This window comes from Musca autumnalis, unplaced genomic scaffold (assembly GCF_047663935.1).
Source record: "Musca autumnalis isolate F117 unplaced genomic scaffold, ASM4766393v1 scaffold_3, whole genome shotgun sequence".
Taxonomy (NCBI): domain Eukaryota; kingdom Metazoa; phylum Arthropoda; class Insecta; order Diptera; family Muscidae; genus Musca; species Musca autumnalis.
The window spans coordinates 14,974,341-14,999,712 of NW_027411866.1; the positions used below are offsets into that span (position 1 = coordinate 14,974,341).

Genomic DNA, 25,372 nt, shown 5'->3' on the forward strand with positions numbered 1-25,372 from the left:
CTTTAGTCCCTAGTCTATCAAACTCCTTGAGTATCCCATTCACCACTAGAAGCCACAGCAATGGAGATAAGACTCCACCTTGTGGGGTGCCCCTAGTGACTGACTTCCTTACGGAACTCTCTCCAATACTGGAGTTGATCAGTCTGCTTTCCAACATTCTGTCAATCCAGTTGATTAAGATAGAGGGGACACTCAGAAGCTCTAGAGAAGAATGAATGGATTCAAGCTTCACATTATTGAACGCTCCCTCTATGTCAAGAAAAGCGGCCAATGTGTGATCCGAGTTATCCATGTTCTTCTCTATATAACTCACTACCTCATGTAGCGCTGTTTCCGTCGATTTCCCCTTCATATAAGCATGCTGAGATCTGCTTATAAGGTCACTATTTATGTACGATCTGATCTCCAAGTCGAGCAGCCTTTCTAAGGTTTTTAATAGAAAGGAGGAAAGACTTATCGGTCTGTAGTCCTTCGGCAACGCGTGGCTTGGCTTCCCAGCCTTGGGGATATAAGTCACTGTTACCTCTTTCCACAGTGCCGGTACGTGCGACAGCAATAAGCAAGCCCTAAAAATAACCTTCAGTATGGTGATCAATACCGGCGGTGCGTTCTGAAGCATCGCCGGAATGACACCATCTGGGCCAGGAGATTTGTAGGGTTGAAAAGTGCTGATCGCCCAAGAGATCCTTGATTCACTTATCAACCTATTGACGAAGAACCTCTCATCGGGTGTATAGGTTCTGTTCGTTTCCGAGCTCGGATACGAAACAGCGTCCTTGCATCCCGGGAAATGAGTCTCTGCCAGTAGATCAAGAGTCTCTAGAGCAGAGTTCGTCCACGTGCCATCATTTCGTTTGATGCTCCCAATAGGTTTGGGGTCCTTTGAGATTACCTTACGAAATCTTGCCGCCTCGTTTACTCCCTCTATCGACTCACTAAAGTTAATCCAGGAGTTTCTCTTAGCTTTCCTGACCTCACTTTTGTACTTATTGAAACTGTTCTTATACAGATCCCAATCCGTACAAAGTTTGGTCCTGTTCGCTTTGTTATATGCTCTCCTGCTAACCTTTCTGAGGTTAGCTAGATCTTTGTTCCACCAAGCGGGCTGTGTTCTCCTACCTGGGTAAGTTAATGGGCATGTCTTTTCATAGCAATCCCTGAGGACATTTGTGAGATCCTCAACCCGTCTGTCCACTTCCCTCTCTGTGTGAGGTTCAGATATTTCACACAGTCTTGAAGAGGCCATGGAGTTGAATTTCTCCCAATTAGTTCTCCTGGGATTCCTATGAGGTTGTTGCCGTTTACTTCCACTCGGGACTCGAAAGTGTATCGTCCTATGGTCCGAAAAGGAACATTCCTCCGATACTCTCCAGTCCGTTATGGAAGTATCCTCCATATTTGTAAGGGTGAGGTCTATTACCTCCTCCCTTACCCTATTCTGGAAGGTGGCCGTATTTCCCCTATTACACACTCGTAGATTATTAGTTAAAATAAAATCGAATATGGACTCACCTCTCGTATTAGTGTCACTGCTGCCCCAGTGGAAGTGATGGGCATTTGCATCGCAGCCCATTATGAGATTACAAGTGCCCGAAATCTCATCCACTAGCTTGCGCACCAATCGACTAGGTGGGTCAGGTACCTCATACGGCATGTAGACCGAGGCTAGCACCAAGGCCCTTCCGGGGCCTACTTCCAGCCTCACTACCGCCGTGTCGCCATCACTGTAATTATAGAGATGAATTGGATTTAAACATTTCTTCACTATAATACAAGATCTTACCTTCTCCCCGTTCGACGAATAGAACAGAGAGTATCGCCCATCGTTTAGTCCAGAAACCCTATTTTTGTAGAGATAGGGTTCCTGGACCAAAGCGATGTCAATCACCGAATTTGTAAGGGAGAGAAGGAGCTCTGCAGCCGCCGCCTTGCAGTGATGCAGATTGATCTGCACCACGCGAAGGCCCTGCTGCCCGAACTCCTTACTGGGGCTGCGAGAAGCGGAACCGAAGCCAACCCAACCCGAAGTCCAGCTCTCCCTTACAATTCTTGATGAACTCTGCACTAGCACTGTCCATGGTGAACTTCATCACCGTGCCTCCGCCTTCTGGATAGGATTTCACCATTTTCCAGCTGTCGATCTGGATGGGCCTGTTTTGCTTCCTGATCAGCTTCAACACCTGTGCCACATCCGAAGCAGGAGGTGGCACCCATGTTGTAGCCGCTACTCTTGATGGGATCTCGGCGATGGGAATCGCAGCCAGCTTGCATCCGTCCCACAGAGCGTCAGAGCTATTTACTGTTTGGGTGAGGAAATCACGCGATTCCTCATCCTTGCAGTTGATAACCTTGACGCCCTTGTATACGGATGCCCTGCCAAAGCCGGTCTTCCTTTCATCCACATCATCGGAAGTAATGACATTCCTCAGAAGACCCTCTACCAGCAACCAAGGTGGCGTAAAAAGACTAGCTGATTTATTGTGGATTGTATGAAAACGTAAACAAACATTTTGACAGCTTAAAGGAATTTAGCTTAAAATAAGAGTTGTTGTACTCATTAAGTGATCTGTTAAACAGACTTTGACCTAGAGTTAGCGGACCTTTACTAATAGTACGTCTACATATAACAGGATTTAATAAATCCGATGGATATTAAATGTCAACTGAGAAAAGCTTTTGATGTTGATAATATCACTTCCATATCCCAAAAATCGTCGTCCTCCTCTTCCTCCGGCATTGTTTGGTTATTTCCATTATCTCCGTCTTCTTGACTTGTATTTCTTCTTCTTGCTTCGCTCTAGGTCTCCCTCTTTATATTGGCTCTGTGTATTGACTGTCTGTTAAAACTGTAATAATATCTTTATTTTTCGATTCCCTGTGATGCTTTAGTATGTGTAGATTGATGTCACGTTCTATTCGAAATAGTTTTTCGCATTCATCACATTTATATTTGTAGTTAACTTTTCGTGATAGTACTTTAATCTGATGTGTAACTGACATATGTTTATTACGCAATTTGACAGATGCATATTGGCGACCACAAATGCGACAGGTTAGATCATTTTGCTGTAGCTTAGCCTGACAGAATATATGGGAAGTAAAGCAATTATCTATGTAAGTAATATTAGTAAAAGGGAACTCACCTTTTTGGCCTCAGGTTTTCCATCATCATCAGAAGAACTTTCATTATTTGGCATTTCCTCATCTGATTCTATGTTCTCTAAAGCCCTCTCAATGTGTTTTTCTTGTTGTAAATGTTGCAATTTACCTGTCTTTATATCGCGTGAAGTACTTAATGAATTATATTTGTTATTAGCTTTTCTTGAGTGTAATTTCATGTGTGCTTTAAAATTTTCAAAAGATTTATATTTACGCTGACAGATATCACATTGATGTACTTGGTAAGGTGATACCACTTCAAACTGAAAATACAATACGTTTTGTAAGAAAGATAGATAAAGCAGCGTACCTTAAATACCTCTTCCTCCTGCTTCGATTCAGTTTTCGTTAATGCGGAATTACCATGTATTTTTCTTGTATGTGAATTAAGGTCACGTGGAGACCTAAAAGCTCTGGGGCATTCATCACATTTATACTTGTAACTAACTTTCCTATAATATAACTTAATATTATGGCTATAACACATGTGCCTGTTGTATGTTTTCACTGTTGTATATTGACGATGGCATATTTCACATTGAAGATCCTCCAAAGTCTTATTTCTGGCCTAAAAAAGGAAAAATAAATTAAGCACAATGATTTTGCAAGACTACTCCTACTTACATCCAAAACCTTAATGTTATTGCAGTCATCATCGTCATCATTATTATCATCATCTATGTCATCTTCACTTTCACGGGCACTACTATTATCATTTGCTTGCTCATGTGTTTGCTTTTCCTCGTATGTTGTTTCCTCAATAGCCTCCATTTCAAGCTCTTCCGGCTCTATGTTCTCTAGAGCACTCTCAATGACTTTTTCATGTTGTAAATGTTGCATTTTATGTTTTAATTGATGTGTCTTGATATCGCGGGAACCTCTAAAAGATTTGTATTTGTACTCACATTTAGATTTGTAATTAATTTTTCTTGAATGTAATTTCATGTGGGCGTTAAAATTTTTCAAAGATTTGTATTTACGCTGACAGATATCACATTGATGTTCTTTAATCTGGAAATAGGATACGCTTTGTATAGAAGATAGTTAAACCAGCAAAGCAGCGTAACTAAAGTACCTCTTCCTCCTGATTTGATTCGGAATAACCATGTATTTTCTTGGTATGTGAATTAAGGTCACGTGGAGTCCTGAAAACCTTGGCGCATTCTTTACAATTATACTTGTAATTAACTTTCCGATAATATAACTTAATGTTGTGGCTGTAACACATGTGTCTGTTGTAAGTTTTCAATGTTGTATATTGGCGATGGCAAATTTCACATTGCAGCTCAGCCAAAGTCTTATTTCTGGCCTAATACAAAAAATAAATTAACCACAATGAATTTGCAAGACTACTCCTACTTACATCCAACACCTTAATGTTATTCCTATCATCAACATTATCATTTTGAACATTATTATCAACTTCACTATCACGAGAACTATCATCATTTGCCATCCAATCTTCGATTATCTCATGTAAGTTGTTATAGTTAAGTGAATTATCCTCCTCATTTATGGACTCTTCCTCTTCAATGTCTGTAATTTCTTCTTGTGTGGATTTTTTGTTACGTTTTTGGGTATTTTTACTTTCTCCGAGTATTTCCAACAATGATGTACTATCATCTAGATCTGTCTCAACTTCGGATAGCTCTTGTTCTAGTTTAATGTTGACAGGTTCAATGGATATTGTTGTCGTTGGCTTTGTCACCAGCGGATCCTGCAGGCTATAACTCTCTTCGGTCAATATCGAGTGCAGTGACTTGAAGTGCAATACAAATTTTTCGAAGCTAATTTTCTCCTCGCATATGCAGCAGGTAACATGGAATGCCATTGGTGTTGAGGAAACACAGAAAATCTCGCCGCATTTGACATTTTCATAGGTTGGTAGACTTTCGATTGCTTTAAGCATATTATCCACAGTTCTTTTTCATGTATTTTTTAATAGTTTCTGAAGATTTTCTTTTTCTTGTTATTATTTAAATGCAAAAGCAATCTTGCACCAATTTGAAAGCCGCAGTCCACTTATTGTCGACAAATAACGGCGTCCAAAATTATTTGTTGCCGCAGTTAGTGTTATACTATGTTTACATTTACGAAATCCACTCGATTTCAACCAGCCATGCACTCGTCTTTAGTCCCAATTTACATTAGGCGAGTTTACTTGCGGCAATTGTCAGTTTGCGGGTGAGAGAGGGGGCTGAGAGGCAAAGTGTTACCATATGCCTCACCTCTCTCTCCATCAAACTGACAATTGCCGCAAGTAAACTCGCCTAATGTAAATTGGGACTTACGAAAAAGTTAACTATAGCTCTGTTCCAGAACTAAAAAGTTTTTACAATTTTTACCACTTTTACACATTTTGCGTTCCCGTACACAAAATTTATATGAAAATCGTTTACGACTTTTACAACTTTTACGACTTTTACCACTTTATAAAGTACGGGAACAGGCCATATAACTCTCTTTCCCATACAAAAACCAAAATAGCATTCTCTCCACGTCAAAATAAATTCTCATGACCCAAGAACATGGTACAAATACACAGGTAGCCGCATCGGCAATTGTTGGTAACATAAGATGTCAAAATTTGACATCAATTCAAGGCAATTGACACATTATGTTACCATCAGCTGGCATGATAATGCTACCTGTATTATTGTACCATGCCCAAGAAAAAGCTCTAATGCAAACGACGTTTTAAATTTTGTGACTTCCGATTATTTTCACGGCGTTTCTCATTTTTAATTGCTGGCTTAGAATCTCTCAAAAGTAAACAAAACAGAATTAGCTAAAACAATAACAAATTCCTTGTAAAAAATACAAAATATATAGTGTGGAACAAATGATAAAATGGTTAAACCGAGTAGCTACGAAATATCCTGTGATAGAATAAAATGTGGAGAAGTATTTTATGCATCTCCTCCAGACATCGTATTCAACATTTCTTGTATCATTTGCAAGGACAGCATATCCTTTGATACATTTCAGGAGCATTTTCAGAAACTTCATTTGGATTTGCTTAAAACGGAAGCAGATGACGACACAGATCTCATTGAAATCAAAAAAGAAGATGGAAAACTCATAGAGGAAGAAAAAATAGCAATAGCACCTGAGGAAGAATTTATTTCTGTGGATCCATTATCGGATGTGGGAAAAAGTGAAATCTTTAGTGATGATTTAATAACCGAAGAAGATGATGACAAACCTCTTCAATATATTATTGATAGAAATAGAGATTATCGTAAAAAGAAGGCTATGAAGGATGAAGGAGAAGATAAAGTGGAAGAGGAAACAACAAATATACCTGAAAATAACCACAACTCTGAGGAAAATGATGATGACGATTATGAATGGCCAGATGAAATGGATGATGCTAAGGCAAAAGTAAAAGTAAGGAATTAAATTATGTTAGAATATCTTTAATTGCTCTAATTCTTCCCGTAGGAGGAAACCAAAAAAAGTACTCCCAATGAAGATCTACCCTTTAAATGCTCCTTATGTCCACGTTCTTATGCCATAAAACATTCATTACAAAAACACAACTATAGTGCCCACAATCCGAATAAACCCAAACGTAGAGATCCCAATAAACCCCAACATAAATGTGATGAATGTCAGCAAGTTTTCCGTACTGCAGCAATACTAAAAAATCACAAATACAAACATACGGGTATATTTTGTGATATCTGTCAAAAACCTTTTCGCCAAATTGGAACCATGCTGCAGCATAAAATACGTCACACTGGCATTAAACAGCATAAATGTAAAGAATGCGGCCGTGAGTTTTATACCGACAAGGAGCTGAAATCCCACATTATAAGTCATATAGGTATGCCATTCGTGTGCGAGCTGTGTGGAAAGAGATGTCGTGATAAAGGAGTCTTAACTGCCCACATGCGTCGTCATACTGGTGAAAGGCCGGCCAAGTGTGAAGTGTGTAATAAAAGTTTCTTCTCACTCTATGATTTGAGTATACATGCTGTGGGTCACTCGAATGAACGACCCTTTTCATGTGAAATATGTGCTTCACGTTTTGGCACAAAGAAAGCTTTGCGTGTTCATCGGCGTATACATGCAAAGAAACAACAAGAGGCTGGAGGAGGAGGGAGCGAGGTAGAAGGTTCTTCAAATGATAAACATTTAGCACAAAGTCAAGGAGACTCAGCGGGAGCGGGATCATTGAATAATAACAATATCGCATTTGGCAATGATGTTTTAGCTTTAAATGAATTTACTATTTAACATAATTTCATTTGTTATAAATAACACAATTTTTAATTTATTTGTGGCCATTAGGAGTTTTATTCTTGGGGAAATGTTTAAAAATGACTGTTCTAATCTCAACAAATGTTTAGGCGGTTATCATGAATGACATTTCCCCATGAGTTTCTTCTTTCCGCCGTTGCAACTTAAGGGAGAAAGTGAAAAAAATCACGGGGAATTGCCATTCATGATAACCCCCTTGATTTCAGAAGATTAAGCAGAAATTTCAGAAATGTTTATTCGGCCCGAAGCGACCAAATGTTTAGTCCGCACTATAGGGACTTGGGGGGAACAAGTGTATCAAGACTCCCCAATGGAGCCAGTACGCCCAATGCGTACGTTTGGCCGTCAATATAATGAAAATAAAATAAAACACGATAGTTTAGTAAGAAGGTTTGGCTCAACTGCCGGTGTTTATTATAGGTAAACAATATTACCTTTAGGAATTAAGTACAACGATATGTACGTGAAGCTTACGATAAAGCGCGAGAGTTGTTGCTTGCAAGTCAAGCTGTCGATCGATTCTCTTGTTTATTTTTATGTTTTGTGCAGACATCTGCATAGATGCTTCAAAAGGGCGGTTGTCAAGTGAATATTCGTTGAAATCTCTCATACTATTACAGGGGTGTAATAAATGGGAATGAGGAGATTTCAACGAATATGTCTATGCAATTCATAGGACCAATTTAAATGTAATAATCAATTCTAACTTAAACACACTGATTTCATTTGCTTGGTGAGTTATGCATGATGAAATTTGATATAGAATCTAAAATTCAAATAAAAATTCTTTTGCAAAATTTGAACTTAAGGGGGTTATGGTCAGTTACAAATTTTACAAAATCGAAATTTTTTTTTTTGCTCATTTTAAAGAAATTAACTGAGATATGAGCTTTAGAAAGAGAAAATTTTTTTGGAATATTTTGTTTTCACCTGATATATCGCAACCTGAAGTGGGATTCTCTAACGCATTTTTTTGCTTATCGACAAAAATCGTTACAATTCAAATGCTTTTAATTTCGGTAGTTAACGATATTATTCGGTAAGTTGGCGACCAATAAAAAGTAGTCGCAAAGTTCTACCGATAGCAACAGTGTTGTCATCTTTTATTTGAACATTTCATTCATAATTTTGCGTTTTAATGTTACCGATTTTTGTCGGTATCTCAAAAAATGAGTTAGAGAATCGCACTACTGAGCTACTTTTGGAATTTTTGTTGTCGAAACATATTGCACAGTGTTCTGACAAATGGCCGCATACGAAACACGAAAAATTTCGACTTTAACTTTTCCTTTTCTTGGGTGACTTAGTTATTTCGATGTAGAATCTTTTTTCCTTTGGAAACAACTAACTTAAACTGAGTTTTCTGCAAGAAACTGACAAAAATTTAAGTTATACTTAAAAAACAACAGTATAAACTTTAATGGTTATTTTACCAAATTTGTCAGTACATATTATTTTATTAATAAATATTAGACTTACATATGTACATATTTCTTTTGTTGCAAAATTGTTGGTTACATTGTACTTTTATATACAATGCCTTTAGATTTTATTTATTCCGGTGATTTTCAATGAAATTTGATGCAAAATATTTTCTACACTAACCCCACGCCCAAAGTTTAAAAAGTTTTTTTTACAACATCTGCAAAAAATTGTGAGCTATACTAATCATTGGCATTCCATCACCAACTACAACTGCTTCAGATGCTGTTGCTGCTGCCGTCACAACACCATTATCTCCAGCACCATGTATAAGCATGTGTTTTTTCAAATATGCCGCTTGTGTAAAGGATTTATTGCAAACACTGCACACATGTTTCCTCTCCTCTGGTGGTAGGTGGGTGCGCTTGTGTATACGTAATGCCTTACGTAAACGAAATCTTGAACCACATAGATTACACGAAAATGGCCTCTCCGTGGAATGTGTAACTGAATGTATGTTCAAATCATGAATTGAATAGAAACTTTTTCCACAAATCGTACATTTAGCAGGTCTTTCACCGGTGTGACGACGCATATGAGCCGATAAAACACCACCATCACGACAACGTTTACCACATATTTCACATATGTGTGGAAAAATGCCGGTGTGGCACAACATATGCGCCTTCAGTTCTTTCATAGTGAAAAATTCCTTGGGACATTGTTGGCATTTGTGTTCCTTAATACCAGTGTGACGTACCAGATGACGTCGCAAATTACCCATTTGGCTAAATGATTGACCACATATATCACATTTAATGCCAGTATGTTTTCTCACACGATGTCCTTTCAAATCACGTTCACAACGAAATTTCTCATTACATTCTGGGCACGGATATTTGTAGTTTTCTTTTGGGATATTTTTTCGGATATTTATTTTGTGCTGTGTGGTTATGTGACAATTGAGATATTTTGTGGCCTTAAATGTTCGCGGACATACAGGACATTGCAATAGGTTGGTATTGTTAGCCTGAAAGAAATGGAAACAAAATTTATGTTGCATTACTTTGGAAAAAAAGTTAGGTTATGGAAAACAATTTTTAGATTCTTTTGTGTTTAATTCCCTAAAATTGCACTAATTGAACTATTTGCTTTTAGTACAATGTAATTAGTAAAATAAACAGCATATTCTTAAATAAAATTACAATATTTTAACAAATTAAAAAATACCATAACCTTACATTTTAATCCACTTAACGCCGGCAGAGAAAAAAAGATTATAAAAAATAAATGTTGAAGGAGTTTTTTCACAAATAACTTTTGCCACTAATTGGACTGTTCCAGTACTGCAAGAATCTACTAATTTTTACTATTTTTTCCGATAACATAAAGGAAAAAATGTTATCGTAGTAAAAAATAGTAGCTTCTTGCAGGTTCTGGAACAGAGCAAATATATGTAGGTATATATTTACATTAGCTCTGTTCCAGAACTAAAAAGTTTTTACAATTTTTACCACTTTTACACATTTTGCGTTCCCGTACACGAAATTTATATGAAAATCGTTTACGAATTTTACAACTTTTACCACTTTATAAAGTACAGGAACAGGCCAATTAAAAATCCTTATTTATTTATTATTATTATTTTTATTATTATTATTATTATTATTATTATTATTATTATTATTATTATTATTATTATTATTATTATTTAGAAAACATTCTTGCTGCATTCCTTATAGATACCAACATTTATACGAATATATCTTCAATTGTTATTTTTTATTTGTTTTCCATTAAGAAAAGTTAGGTTATGCAAATTAAATTCCGTAATTACGCACTACTTGAGCAATTTGCTTTCAGTATAATGTAAATTATGCAATAAACGGGCATATTCTTAAATAAAATAACAATATTAAAAAATACCATATCCTCACTCTAACTCTTTAAATCAACTGAAAAAAATTTCGATAAAACTTAAAATTTTATATAAAAATTAAATTCTCGTGGTGTTTTAAGCATTGTCTAACAAATAACTTTTTTCTCTAAGACGCATAGTTTTCCCGTAATCGCGCCTTCTTCAATTTCAAATTTCCCTTAAGAAAGGTTAGGTTATGGAAACTTAATTTCCAAAACACACACTAATTGAAGAATTTTCTTTAAATATAATGTAAATTGTGCGATAAATGGTCATAATCTTAAATAATAGCACAAGATGTCACCGAATTTCAAAACATATGTACCATAACCTCACTTTTGAAACCACTTAGCGCCGAGAATTTTTTTGCGAGAAACCCTAAAATTGTTTATGAAAATTATATTCTTGAGACTTTTTAAGCATTTCTTATAAAATAACTTTTTTCTCTAAAACGTATAGTTTTCCCGCAATCGTGCTTTCTTTTGAAACTGCCAACAATTTCGGAGGGCAATATAGGTGTATCCTTATATGCCAATCCCTTGGTTTTTGATTAAGAAAATAATCTTACTATATTCCTAACAAATATATGATTCCATCATTTATGATTAAATTTTTATCGCATATTTAAATTTTTCATAAAAAGTCGAAAATTGCAAAAAAAAAAAATCGATTTTTTTTTAATTGCTTTGACCTATTGACCTATGCAGCTAATGCAGCTTTATAAGCGTGAAATGACAGATAACAGACAATACTATAACAAAATGCAAAAAATTCCCCAAAAATATTCGAAAAAATCGGAGTTTTACGTCAATTTTTGCAACCATTTTTTGTGGCGTTTGAACGACCAGTGGCTTTAATTGGGTTATCGGCGGATTTTTTATTGAGAAACCTTAAAAATTTTCATAAAAATTAAATTTGTTACGTGGTAAATAATTAAAAAAGAATTGTGCAATATTTACCAGTTTTTCGAAATTTTCAAAAAATTAGGTTATGGATGATTTTTCCCTAACGTTGTGCTAATTGAAGCCTCAATTGGCAACTTTTTTTTATAGAATACAACAAATCTAGTTGATAAATTTATACAAAACTTACATCTTTATCCTTTTCATTATCTTCCCGCCAATCTGGATCATCATCGCTGTTTTCTCTTCTACCATCATTATCATCGTCAACCTCATCTTCTGCTGCTTGGGCCAAAGGCATCTGCATATCTTTAGTGCATTCCTCTTCATTTGCATTCGAAACCTGCTCCTTTTTCACAACAGTAGATACAAGTTGTACGGCTTTGTTGTCGCAATGTTCCGTATTGGGTAATATTTTACTTGACTTTCCATGTTTTGTTTTTAGTTTGTGTGCTTTAAAATCACGTTCTATTCGAAAGAGTTGACCGCATTCATCACATGAATATTTGTAATTAACTTTTCTCGATAGAATTCTTATTTGATGAGTCGCAAACATGTGCCTGTTGAATACTTTGATGGCGTTAAATTCACGACTACATATTCGACAGGTGAGTTCATTTTGTTGTTGTTGTTGCGGTTCTTTGACCTAGAAAGGAGAAAATGAAACACATTAGTAAATTAGTTTGTGGAACAGAAAAATTGCCTCAATTTAAAAGCCAATGGGTTTGGAGAACAAAGAGAGAGAGACAGGTCTTGTCTGGCACTATTGCAAGGTGAGAATTCAGTAAAACTTTTGCAGTAAGAATAATTGGTGCGAAGCTTGAGAGGAGAATCCACATCGGAATAAACCGCGATATTAATAACTAAAAAAGTATCAGTCTGCTTTGCCGACAGGGATATACATACCATTATGATGTCAGGATGCATAGACTTACCCTCGAAAAACATAAAACGCTATAAACAGGACGTTGTACGTTTGGAAGAAATTTTACGATGTTCAAAGTTTCGGCCAAATCGTATACTCAGTTCGTAAATTATCGTGCATTTATCTCAGGAAGTTTGAAATAGGCGTAAATATTCAAAATCATTCGAGACATGTCCTTAAACTGCACTTTGGCGAACAATTTTGAAATTTTGTGTGGGAGGTACTATCTGAAGGAGTAGACCAATATATACAGGTATGTGATGATAAACGAATTGAGTCGATTTACAGAATCGAAATGGTATATTATCGGGTTGCCTTTGACGATATACATATATAGTTTTGCTTCGAAAACGTCCCTTATTTGAATAATATTTTTAAAATCCTTTTTTTAATTTCGTTAAAATATTCACCAAAATTAGAAATATCCGATTTCGATTTATGGCAATACGAGTCAAATCGTTTTCCATCACATACCTGAAAGTCAATATTTCATCCAAATCGTGCGCACCGAATTAAAAAAGGGAACCCAAGTGTGTGATCTTTGATTTGACAAAATATTCGAGTCCAGTCAGATTGAGAGACGGACGGACAAATTGTCTGAAACGGATTTCGTCCAAACCTACGAGGCAAGCATTCTCCACGAGGCAAGCATTCTCAAGATCGGATACCGTGAGATAAAATGGCAAAGCCCTTAAAACACATATTTCGCCTTGTACAAAATCGTGAAACTGCCTTGTCGAAAATCACAAGATCAGATCCAGCGAGATACCAAACCAGAAACATGGAACCAAATTGCGCCTGGCTACTAAGCCACGAGAATCTCGAAGTAAAAAAGAATACTTTATTCATTAAAAATCCTTTAAATCAATTGATCAAAACATAACCTCACTTTTTGAAATAAATCTCGTTTTTAAGTTTTCAATACAAATTCATTGTATTTTATATTTTATTAACTTAAATACATTATTTTTCAAAAGAATTTAAACACCTCCTGGATCATTATTATTATTATTAATAGTTGGGACATCTGGTGATCCTTCGAACACAGTTGGAACATATGATTCCTCTTCATTGGTGGCCGTCTTTTCCTTAATATTACCATGTCTACGCATGTGTATACGCAAATGTCCGGATTGGACAAACGCCTTATCACATATACTGCAAAAATATTGCGGTGGCTTATGTATTAACTTATGGACCCGCAAAGTTTTCTTAAGTTGAAAACGGGAACCGCAAATCTCACAAGAAAATGGACGTTCGCTGCTATGCATAACAGAATGAGTATTCAAATCATGAACAGAGAAAAATCGTTTACCACAAACATCACATTTTGCCGGTCTTTCACCGGTATGGCGTCGCATATGTGCCGATAAATCACCACCATCACGACATCTACGACCACAAATTTCACAAATATAGGGTAATATTCCAGTGTGACAAATGCTATGGGATTTTAATTCTTTACTCGTGTAGAATTCCTTAGGACATTCTGTACATTTGAAGGCTTTAATGCCACTGTGACGCACACGATGTCTTCGCATATTACCAGCCTGGGCAAACATTTTACCACAAATATCACATGAAATTCCCAAATGTTGTCGCACTTTATGACCCTTGAGATCGCGTTGGGTACGAAACATTTGGTCGCAATCATCACATTTGTATTTGTAATTGACTTTTCTCGACAGTACTTTGATTTTGTGTCGCAGCGACATATGTTTGTTGAGAAATTTCAAAGCTTTAAATGTACGCAAGCATATTTTACAGCGCAGTTCTTTTGTATCATCATTTATCTACAAGAAAAAAAAGAATGATGAAAAGATTTTTGATAAAGATGGTGATATCTGATATGCAAACCTAGTAAAGGGGGGCTCGTTCTTTATAGTTCTTTTATTTTGAAAGAATTTCAATTTCACTAAATCACTAAGAGATTTTAAATATGTTGGTACAAATCAAATCAATTTCATGGCTTTTATTTGAATTAGTTGGAGCATTATCAAAATTTGTCTTTAGAACAAAAATACCAGTACGACCCTATGGGGGTTATTCTGAATGTAAACACCCCGTGAGTTTTGTCTCTCTGAGGCGCATACCTAAATACGTCCGTATACCCAAAGAGTGGTGGTCAAAAAAGTAGAACACATGTATTCTTATGAATACTACCGAAATACCTAGAATATTTTATTTCAAGTTGAACATAACGTATTTGGGTAATACGGACGCCCGAAGAGCACTTTTGTGGTAGGATAGTGAATTATTTAAGTAAAGGTGAGAGTGAGAAAACTCACGTGGAATTTTCGTTCAGAGTACCACCATATATGATGAATAACGGATGGATGAAAGCCTCAAATGATAAATTTTTTTGTCGAATATAACAATTATGAAGTTTATAGAGGACAGTATATAATTTACATATTGGACAGACAAATATCTAGGTGATAAATATTGTGAAAACTTACATCTTTATCCTTTTCATTTTCCACATCAGCTTCCAACCAATCTGGATCATCATCGCTGTCTGTCGCTCTTCTAACAACATTATCATCACCATCTTCCCCTTGAGCCGCCAACTGCTGCATATCCTTAGTACATTCTTCTTCGTTTGTATTCGAACCTTGCTCCTTTTTCACAACATTAGGCACAAGTTGTCCGATTTTTTGCTCACGATGTTCACTATTGGGTAATATTGTAATTATCGATGTTATTTCCATTGCCTTTTGATGTTTGAGTTTGTGCGCTTTAAGATCACGTTCTATTCGAAACTGTTGATCGCATTCATCACATTTATATTTGTAATTAACTTTTCGCGATAGAATTCTTATTTGATGAACCGCAAACATGTGTCTGTTGAATAATTTGATGGCGTTATATTTACGATTACATATTTGACAGGTGAGATCCTTTTGTTGTTGCCTTTTTCTGACCTAGGAAGAACAAAAAAATAAAGATTATTTTCATTGATTGTGGGTCAGAAAAATTGCCTCAAAATAAAGTTAAATGGTTTGAAAATTCCCTGCGAGAGGGTCGTAGAATATTTAATTTCGTAGATTTTCGTAGAATTACTTTTAAATGTCTTCTAGCAACATAGAAGAGCTTTTAAAGAGTTTCCTTGTACATGGAAGAGTTTTAAAGCTGTTCTAACTACATAGAATAGCTTTTAAGGGTTTTTAAAGAACATAGAATAGCTTTTAACGGTTTTCAAAGCACATAGAAGAACATTTAAACGTCTTCTAAGTACATAAAAGAGCTTTTAAATGCCTTCTCAATACATGGAAAAGCTTTAAAAAGCGTTCTAACTGCATATAAAAACTTTTAAAGGATTCCTACCAAAAAAAGAGCTTTAAAAGGTCTTCTAACTACACAGAAGAACTTTCAATAGTATTCTAACTACAGAGAAAAGTTGTTTAAAGCGTTTGTACCTACAAAGAAGAGCTTTGAAAGTTCTTCTAACTACATAGAGAGATTCAAAATGTCTTCTTACTACATAGAAGATCATTTAAAGGCTTTCTTTAGAAGAACTTCGAAAGCTCATCTAACTACTTAGAAGATCTTTGAAAGGTCTTCTAAGCACAAAGAATAGCTTATAAAGGTCATATAACCACATAGAAGAGCTTTAAAAGGTCTTCTAACAAAATAGAGGAGTTTTTTAAAGCCATCCCACTACATAAAAGGTGTTTTAAAGTTTTTCCAGCTCTGAAAGGCCTTCTAATTACATAGAAGAGTTTTTAAAAGCCTTCTGACTACATACAAGAGCTTTCAAAGGTTTTCTAACTACATAGAAGAGCCTTCTAACTTCATAGAATAGCTTTTATAGGTTTTCTAACCACAAAGAATAGGATATGAAAGCTCTTCTAACAACACAGAAGATCTCTTAAAGGTATACTAACTACAAAGAAGGACTTTTAAAGGTTTTCAAAATAAATAGAAGTGCTTTTAAAAGTCTTTTAACTACATAGAAAAGCTTTGAACGGTTATCTAACTACATAGAAGATCTGTGATAGGTCTTCTAACTATGTAGTAGAGCTTTTAAAGGGTTTCTAACTAACTATAAGAGCTTTGAGTGGTCTTCTAACCACATGGAAGAGGTTTTAATGTTTTTCTGTCTATATAGAAGAACTTTGAAAGGTTTTCTTACTACATAGAAGAGCTTTTAATTATAATCTAACTACATAGAAGAGGTTTGAATGGCCATCTAACTACATAGGAGAACTTTCAATTTAATTAATTTTTTTTAATTTCGTAAAAAAACCTGTATCCTAAATACATGTACGAGCTTTAAAAGAATGTCTAACTACATAGAAGAGCTTTGAAATGTTTTCTTACTACATAGAAGAACATTTAAACGATTTTTAACTACATAGAAGAGCTTTGAAGTGCCTGCTAACAACATAAAAGAGCTTTGAAAAGTCTTACAAAGACTTTTTAAGTATTTTCTAAGTATATAGAATATATTTTAAAGGTTTTGAAACTGCATAGAAGAGATTTAAAAGGTCTTCTAATCACATAGGAAAGCTTTGAAGGGTATTCTAACTACATAGAAGAGGGTTTAAAGGTTGTCTAATAACATAGAAGAGCTTTTAATGATCTTCTAACAATATAGAAGAGCACTTAAAGGTACACTAACTAAACATAATAGCTTTTAAACGTTTTCAAACTACATAGAAGAGTTTTTAAATGTCTTTTAACAACATAGAGAGGCTTTGAGGCGCTATCTAACTACATAGAGAAGCTTTGTAAGGTTATATACCTACATAGAAGGTTATCTAACTACATGTGACGATCATCTAACTACATAGAAGAGCTTTGAAAGGCCTTCTAACCACATAGAAGAGCTTTGAATGGTCTTCTAACTATATAGAAGAGCTTTTGATGGTTTTCTAAGTACACGTAAGCGCTTTTAATTTCGTAACAAAGCATGTAAATGTATTCTTACTACATAAAAGAGCTTTTAAAGGACGTCTAACTACAAAGAAGAGCTTTGAAAAGTCTTCTTACTACCTAGAAGAACTCTTAAACAATTTCTAACTATATAGAAAAGCTTTAAAATGTCTTCCAATTACATAGAAGAGTTTTTAAAAGTCTTACAACTACAAAGAAGAGCTTTCAAAGGTCTTCTAACTACACAGAAGAGCTTCTAATTTCATAGAATAGCTTTCATAGATTTTCTAACCACAAAAAATAGGATTTGAAAGCTCTTCTAACAACACAGAAGATCTCTTAAAGGTATACTAACTACAAAGAAGGACTTTTAAAGGTTTTCAAAATAAATAGAAGTGATTTTAAAAGTCTTTTAAATACATAGAAAAGATTTGAACGGTTATCTAACTACATAGATCTGTGATAGGTCTTCTACCTATGTAGTAGAGCTTTGAAAGCGTTTCTAACTAACTATAAGAGCTTTGAGAGGTCTTCTAACCACATGGAAGAGCTTTTAATGTTTTTCTGTCTATATAGAAGAGCTTTGAATGGTGTTCTTACTACACAGAGGACCTTTTAATGGTATTCTAACTACATAGAAGAGCGTTGAAAGACCATCTAACTACATATAAGATATATAAGAGCTCCGAAATGTCTTGTAACTACATAGAAGAGCTTTTGATGGTTTTCTAAGTACAAGTAAGCGCTTTTAATTTCGTAACAAAGCATGTAAATGTATTCTTACTACATAAAAGAGCTTTTAAAGGACGTCTAACTACAAAGAAGAGCTTTGAAAAGTCTTCTTACTACCTAGAAGAACTCTTAAACAATTTCTAACTATATAGAAAAGCTTTAAAATGTCTTCTAATTACATAGAAGAGTTTTTAAAAGTCTTACAACTACAAAGAAGACCTTTCAAAAGTCTTCTAACTACACAGAAGAGCTTCTAATTTCATAGAATAGCTTTCATAGATTTTCTAACCACAAAGAATAGGATTTGAAAGCTCTTCTAACAACACAGAAGATCTCTTAAAGGTATACTAACTACAAAGTAGGACTTTCAAAGGTTTTCAAAATAAATAGAAGTGATTTTAAAAGTCTTTTAACTACATAGAAAAGATTTGAACGGTTATCTAACTACATAGATCTGTGATAGGTCTTCTACCTATGTAGTAGAGCTTTTAAAGCGTTTCTAACTATAAGAGCTTTGAGAGGTCTTCTAACCACATGGAAGAGCTTTTAATGTTTTTCTGTCTATATAGAAGAGCTTTGAATGGTGTTCTTACTACACAGAAGACTTTTTAATGGTATTCTAACTACATAGAAGAGTTGAAAGACCATCTAACTACATATAAGATATATAAGAGCTCCGAAATGTCTTGTAACTACATAGAAGAGCTTTTGATGGTTTCCTAACTTTACAGAAGAGTTTTCAATTTAATTAAATTTATTTAATTTCGTAGTAAAGCCTGTAAATGTATTCTAAATACATAGAAGAGCTTTTAAAGGGCGTCGAACTACATTGAAGAGCTTTGAAAGGTATTCTTACTACATAGAAGAACATTTAAACGATTTCTAACTACATAGAAGAGCTTTGAAAAGTCTTACAACTACAAAGAAGAGCTTTTAAGGATTTTCTAAACATATATAATAGTTTCTGAACGGTTTTAGAACCAGAAAAAGATTTGAAAGGTCTTCTAACTACATAAAAAAGCTTTGAAAGGTCTTATAACTACATAGAAGAGATTTTAAAGGTTTTCTAACAACATAGAAGAGCTTTTAAATATCCTTCTAACAATATAGAAGAGCACTTAAAGGAACACTAACTAAATAGAATGGCCTTTAAACTTTTTCAAACTACATAGAAGAGTGTTAAAATGTATAGAGAAGCTTTGAGGCGTTACCTAACTACATAGAGAAGCTTTGAAAGGTTATCTAACTACATAGAAAATCTGTGAGAGGTCTTCTAACTAAATAACTACATGGAAGAGCTTTTAACGTTTTTCTGTCTACATAGAAGTGTTTTGAAAGGAGTTCTTACTACACAGAAGAGCTTTGATCTGTCATCTAAATACATATAACAGCTTCGAAAGATCTTCTAACTACATAGAAGAGCTTTAAAAGGTCTTCTAACTGCATAGAAGAGCGTTGAATGACCATCTAACTACTTATAAGAGCTCCGAAAAGTCTTTAACTACATAGAAGAGCTTTTGATGGTTTCCTAAATTTAGTGGATAGTTTTCAATTTAATTAAATTTATTTACTTTCGTAGCAAAGCCTGTAAATGTATTCTAAATACATAGAAGAGCTTTTAAAGGACGTCTAACTACATAGAAGAGCTTTGAAAGGTATTCTTACTACATAGAAGAACATTTAAACGATTTCTAACTACATATAAGAGCTTTAAAAAGTCTTACAACTACAAAGAAGAGCTTTTAAGGATTTTCTAAGCATATAGAATAGTTTCTGAAGGGTTTTAGAACTACAAAGAGAATTGAAAGCTTATAACTACATAGAAGAGATTTTAAAGGTTTTCTAAGAACATAGAAGAGCTTTTAAAGATCCTTCTAACAATATAGAAGAGCACTTAAAGGTACACTAACTAAATAGAATGGCCTTTACAATTTTTGAAACTACGTAGAAGAGTTTTTAAATGTCTTTTAACTACATAGAGAAGCTTTGAGGCGTTACCTAACTACATAAAGAGACTTTGAAAGGTTATCTAACTACATAGAAAATCTGTGAGAGGTCTTCTAACTACATGGGAAGGCTTTTAACGTTTTTCTGTCTACACAGAAGAGCTTTGAAAGGAGTTCTTACTACACAGAAGAGCTTTGATCTGTCATCTAAATACATATAACATCTTCTAACTACATAGAAGAGCTTCAAAAGGTCTTCTAACTACATAGAAGAATTTCGAATGGTCTTCTAACTACATAGAAGAGCTTTTGATGGTTTTCTAAGTACACAGAAGCGCTTTTAATTTCGTAACAAAGCATGCAAATGTATTCTAACTACATAAAAGAGCTAAAGGACGTGTAACTACATAAAAGAGCTTTGAAAAATCTTCTTACTACATAGAAGAGCTCTTAAACAATTTCTAACTACATAGAAAAGCTTTAACAGATATTCTAATTACATATAAGAGCTTTTGATAGTTCTATAACTACATAGAAGAGTTTTTAATTTAATTCAATTTATTTAATTTCGTAACAAAGCCAAACCACATAAAAAAACTTTTATAGGGCGATCTTTCAAAACTTTCAAAAGCCTTCTAACTACAGACAAGAGCTTTTAAATGTTTTCTAACTACATAGAAAAATTTTTGAATTGCTTTTAAAAGTCTTCTAACTACATAGAAAAGCTCTTAAAATCCTTCCTACATAGAAAGGTTTTCGTAGATCTTTTGACTATAGATGAGCTTTTTGGGTATTCTAAAATTTGCAGGACGTACTATAAATATTCTTCATTATACTTACCCTCCTTTTAACTTTCTGTTTTCCATTATCATCGTCATAATTATCATCATCTGTATTTTCTTTATTGCCACCAGAAGAACTTTCTTCGCCAGCTAAAGTTTCCCATAGGTTGTCACTATTACCATCTTTCAAATGCTCTTCAGTGTCATTTAGTGAAGTTTTTAGCTGTACCGTTCCTTCATGTTGCGATTCTTCAGTTTCACCACTTATATTGCCAGTTATTGTTGCTGACGACTCATTGTGTTTCCTTTGGTGTGCCTTAAGATCTCTTGGAACACGAAAAGCTTGGTCACATTTATCACATTTGTATTTCAAATTAACTTTCCTCGAATATAGTTTATTATTGTGAGCCACTTTCATATGTTTATTATAATTTTTCAATGATGCAAATTGACGCTGACAAATTTTACAACAATACTCGTCGTCTCCGCTTATGGTGTTTTCTTGAAGCTGAAATGATAAATAGAAAATAGAGAAAGACATTAAATTAAATACAAAAATGGAGTATAAAAGAAGTATTATTTGATATGGGAAGTACCTGAGACGAAATAGTAGCTTATACAATCTAGAAAATGGTGTGAAACCTAGCATTGGGAAACATTTAGAGCAATGGCAACACCATATTTTTCATTAAGATTAGTAAGAGTTGTTTAGAGGGAATCTAATTCTAAATTATCCTGTTTTAGGTGGTAACCAAGAAGTGAAATACTGGAGTACTTTTTGACGAATCAAATACTTGGTTTGGGGACTATCTATTTATTACACCTTTATAAAAACTACATGGTAATATTTTACAAAACATAAAAACGTTTATTACAAAAATATTGTAAATATACATATGTATATATAATACTATACAAAGTTATTGTACAACACTAAACTCATTGATAAATTCAGTATCCTTAATTACAATACCAGTTAGAATGGTAGTATCATCATTCGTAAGAACACCTTCATTATTTACAATTATTACTGAAGTTTCTTGATTTTTGTCCTCAACATTTACAATATCCGTTGTTGCTGTTGTTACGCTTGTTCCTTTGGCATTTATTTCATCAAGCGCACTCCTCTTCTCTGTGGCAGCATCGTGACGGATAATATGTGATTTTAAACTACCTGATTGAGCAAATGATTTGCCACAAATTTGACATGAGTGTTTACGTTCTTCCGAATGGATACGTTTGTGTATGCGCAAAGCTTTCTTACGTTGAAATGTCGCCGAACATATGTCACATTTAAATGGTCGATCATTGGTATGAGCTACGGCATGTACATTTAAATCATGGAAGGAGAAAAAACTTTTATTACAAACATCACACTTGGCTGGTCGTTCGCCGGTATGACGACGCATATGGGCAGTTAAGACACCACGATCTCGACAACGTTTTCCACATATCTCACATATCCATGGCATTAAGCCTGTGTGACAAATCATATGGGAGAGCAACTCTTTTTTGGTGAAAAAGTCTTTATCACATTCCGGACATTTGTGAGCCTTAATACCATCATGACGTATCCGGTGACGTCTCATATTTCCAACTTGGGTAAATTGTTTGCCACATACATCACAGAAAATACCAGTGTGTTGAAATTTATGTGCACCCAAATCACGTTCGGAACGAAAAACTTTATCACATTCATTACATTTATGTTCTTCCAGAGACTTTCTTTTTCGTTTACTTGCAGCAGCGGCATTTGTATTTCTATTAGGATTGTGAATCAGCCGATTGTGTTTTTCCAAACTCTGTTTGCTGCGATATGACCTTTGACATGTCAGACAGGGATATGGTAGTTCAATATCGGAATCATTAGAACTTTCCCCAGACTGAAATTACATGAAAAATAATAAAAAAAAATTTGAACGTGCTTTAAGGGAACATGAACAGCATCTTACTCAAAAAATGTGGGCAACTATATGGAATAGTTTACTACATATCCATAATTTTTATAATTCGTTATTAAAATGATATGAAAGTATGGAACAATAAATAACCTCCATTATCTGCACTTTGCTCTTTCATAGATGGTGGGTAGTATTGAAATGGAGAAACAGTAACCTGTACAATTTCTACTTTTGTCTTTTGCTAAACAATGTTAAAATTTGTTGGCAAATCTTGGAAACCTTACCCTTATCCTTAGTCCTTTTTATTTCAGATTGCAACGACACATAGTCCGATTTATGGGCCGTCAAAGATCAGGATCAGAATTTAAGTGTACATTTTTAGCAAAAGAATTATCACGGTGTGAATTTGAGAAATGAAAAAGTTCGATGACAGAGAAGCCACTCCACAGCCGATATGTCTGATGAGATGCTACCAACAGCGAAACCGGTCACGTAAGGGTGGTTGTGTGGGTTCGAATCTTCGGCTTTCCTTTTTCACTTGCAAAAATTTGGTATCTACGAAATTTTAGTTCGTAGCCAAATTTGGTATCTGTTCATAAGAGAAAGTATTAAATTGTGGAAGACGCCCAGATACTTATTGGAGACTTCAATTTAAGCGAAAATGCCCCTGGGTTTCGCTAAAGGAAATTTGCTCCCCTTTTTGCAACCTTAAAAAAAACATTGGAACTCCTTTCCTTTACCGACACAGAGCGGAAAATTATGAAAAAATTACCACAGATAGTGCTTTTTATCCCAATTCCAACCTTGTATTGCTTTTGTTGCGGAAATGTATACTTCCCGAGATATGGGCCTCCAAAGATCCACAAAGGCCCTAACCTATTTTTTCTAAATAGCCGGCCTTCGGCCGGGATTTAATACTTTCTCCTATGGACAGGTGCAAATCTCGGGAACGGGAACAAAATTTTCTTTTAAATTTAATATTTTTGGGGGCCTATATCTCGGGAAGTATAAATACCCTTTAACAAAATTGCCAATATTTTAGACTAGGGCCTTTGTGGAACTTTGGAGGCCCCATATCTTGGGAAGTATACATTTCCCCAACAAAAGCAATACATCGTTGGATTCGGTGTAAAAAGTACTATCTTTGGTAATTTTTTAATAATTTTCTGCGGTTGTTTGCCAACATTTTGGACTAGGGCCTTTGTGGAACTTTGGAGGCCCATATCTCGGGAAGTATACATTTCCGCAACAAAAGCAATACATGTGGAATCGGGATAAAAAGCACTATCTGAGGTAATTTCTTCACAATTGCAGTGGAGACCCTTTACTAGACATATTGTACCAAATAATCAATTGCAGATAGGTACGTGGTGTGGATTCTGTAGAATGCTTTCTGTTTATATCTGTATGTATTTGAAAATCATATAGATTCTTCTAAATTTATACTTACACTATCATCGTCCTTATCATTTTTCTCCAACCAATCATCATCTTCTTCAGCAATATTATCATCTCTGCCTCCTCCTTCATCGCTATCTTGGGAAATATGTAGCAATTCCTTTTTTTCCAATGAACACTCAGCCTTTTCTAGTTTACTTGAAGTTTCAGGCTCTGCTCTATCACTTGTGTCCTTCTTTTGCCTTTTCCTGCTACTTCTCTTCGCTTTCTTTGTTGCACCTCCCTGATCCTGTGATTTTTTACTTTCTTTAAGTATTTCCAATAAGGATTTATTCTCATCAATGCCGTCTTCACTATCACTGTTTCTAATTTGTAGATTGTCCACAATATGTGACTGAATACTGGCATCTGCAGTAGTTTTTGTAACATCTTCTTCTTTAATTGGATCCTCTGGTATAAATTCTTCTGCTTTAATGTCCACAATATCAATTGGATTCTGCTGTTCTATTACCAGATCTTGCAGATTATAACTTTCTTCGGCCAAAGTTAGATGCTGTGTTTCGAAATGCAATACGAATTTGTCCAAGGTAATTTTCTCCTCACACAGAATGCAGGTAACATTAAATACAGCTGGAGGTGGAGAGGACACACAAAATATCTCTCCACATTTGACATTTTCATAGGTTGGTAGGCTGCCAATTGCTTTAAGCATATTTTGAGTAGCAAGTAATGATAACAATACTTCCAGTTTACAATTTTAATCTATTTATTTGGTATATTTGCAAGCAAAAACAAGCCCACGAAATCTAACTAAGCCATTGTAAAGAAAATCGTCGCCGTAAACTTAGTAACATTTAAATTGAGACTGCGTTCTTGATACTGAATGTGCTGGCTTTGTTCTTCCCACGGAGTAAACAAAAAAATTCGATTCTAATCGGCAGCAAAGACTTTTCAATCAGCTGATCCTGAAAAGTTTAAGCTCGTTTACACCGTAGCAAACAGATGCATGCTACTTTGTTATTTTGTCAAGGTTGCAATAAAGGCCAGAACAGAATCAATCGTCGCTTGCTTTGCTTGCTTCCCCAAATGTCAAATTATAAAGGAATGCCAGAACCTCCCAGAGTCAAAACTGATCGTGTGTAC

The 25,372-nt window shown here is 34.9% G+C and overlaps 4 protein-coding genes across 6 annotated transcripts in view; 1 reads left to right on the plus strand and 3 right to left on the minus strand.

Moving 5' to 3' along the window:
* Positions 1-25,131, minus strand: part of LOC141397070 (uncharacterized) — a 31,743-nt gene extending 6,612 nt beyond the window's left edge. The window contains exons 1-6 of the mRNA XM_073972931.1: positions 24,282-25,131; positions 20,989-21,438; positions 15,052-15,516; positions 11,858-12,313; positions 9,066-9,877; positions 1,987-2,517 (exon numbers count right to left, since the gene is read on the minus strand). Coding sequence (XP_073829032.1) covers positions 1,987-2,517; positions 9,066-9,877; positions 11,858-12,313; positions 15,052-15,516; positions 20,989-21,438; positions 24,282-24,941 — 3,374 coding nt within the window. The 5' untranslated portion in view covers positions 24,942-25,131. The remainder of the gene's footprint in view (positions 1-1,986; positions 2,518-9,065; positions 9,878-11,857; positions 12,314-15,051; positions 15,517-20,988; positions 21,439-24,281) is intronic.
* LOC141398962 (uncharacterized) lies at positions 2,795-5,238 on the minus strand. 2 transcript variants are annotated; one of them, XM_073976811.1, is made up of 7 exons: positions 4,523-5,238; positions 4,235-4,468; positions 4,065-4,170; positions 3,784-3,974; positions 3,479-3,727; positions 3,144-3,422; positions 2,795-3,078 (listed from the first exon to the last, which is right to left on the minus strand). In XM_073976811.1, exons 1-7 carry the CDS (start codon positions 5,066-5,068, stop codon positions 2,812-2,814), a joined length of 1,872 nt encoding a protein of 623 aa, XP_073832912.1. In that variant the 5' UTR covers positions 5,069-5,238; the 3' UTR covers positions 2,795-2,811. The 2 variants fall into 2 exon arrangements, with proteins under 2 accessions (XP_073832912.1, XP_073832911.1); XM_073976810.1 differs by having other exon boundaries at positions 3,784-4,170; positions 4,523-5,237.
* Positions 5,675-7,444, plus strand: LOC141398971 (uncharacterized). Of its 2 annotated transcripts, none has more exons than XM_073976822.1 (2): positions 5,675-6,549; positions 6,604-7,444. In XM_073976822.1, the coding sequence occupies exons 1-2, from the start codon at positions 6,010-6,012 to the stop codon at positions 7,399-7,401; spliced, it is 1,338 nt and encodes a 445-aa protein (XP_073832923.1). In that variant the 5' UTR covers positions 5,675-6,009; the 3' UTR covers positions 7,402-7,444. The 2 variants fall into 2 exon arrangements, with proteins under 2 accessions (XP_073832923.1, XP_073832924.1); XM_073976823.1 differs by having other exon boundaries at positions 5,679-6,543.
* On the minus strand, positions 21,776-24,234 carry LOC141398974 (uncharacterized). Its single transcript, XM_073976826.1, has 2 exons — positions 24,138-24,234; positions 21,776-23,557 (listed from the first exon to the last, which is right to left on the minus strand). Exon 2 carries the CDS (start codon positions 22,517-22,519, stop codon positions 21,851-21,853), a length of 669 nt encoding a protein of 222 aa, XP_073832927.1. The 5' UTR covers positions 22,520-23,557; positions 24,138-24,234; the 3' UTR covers positions 21,776-21,850.
* Positions 25,132-25,372: the final 241 nt, after the last annotated feature.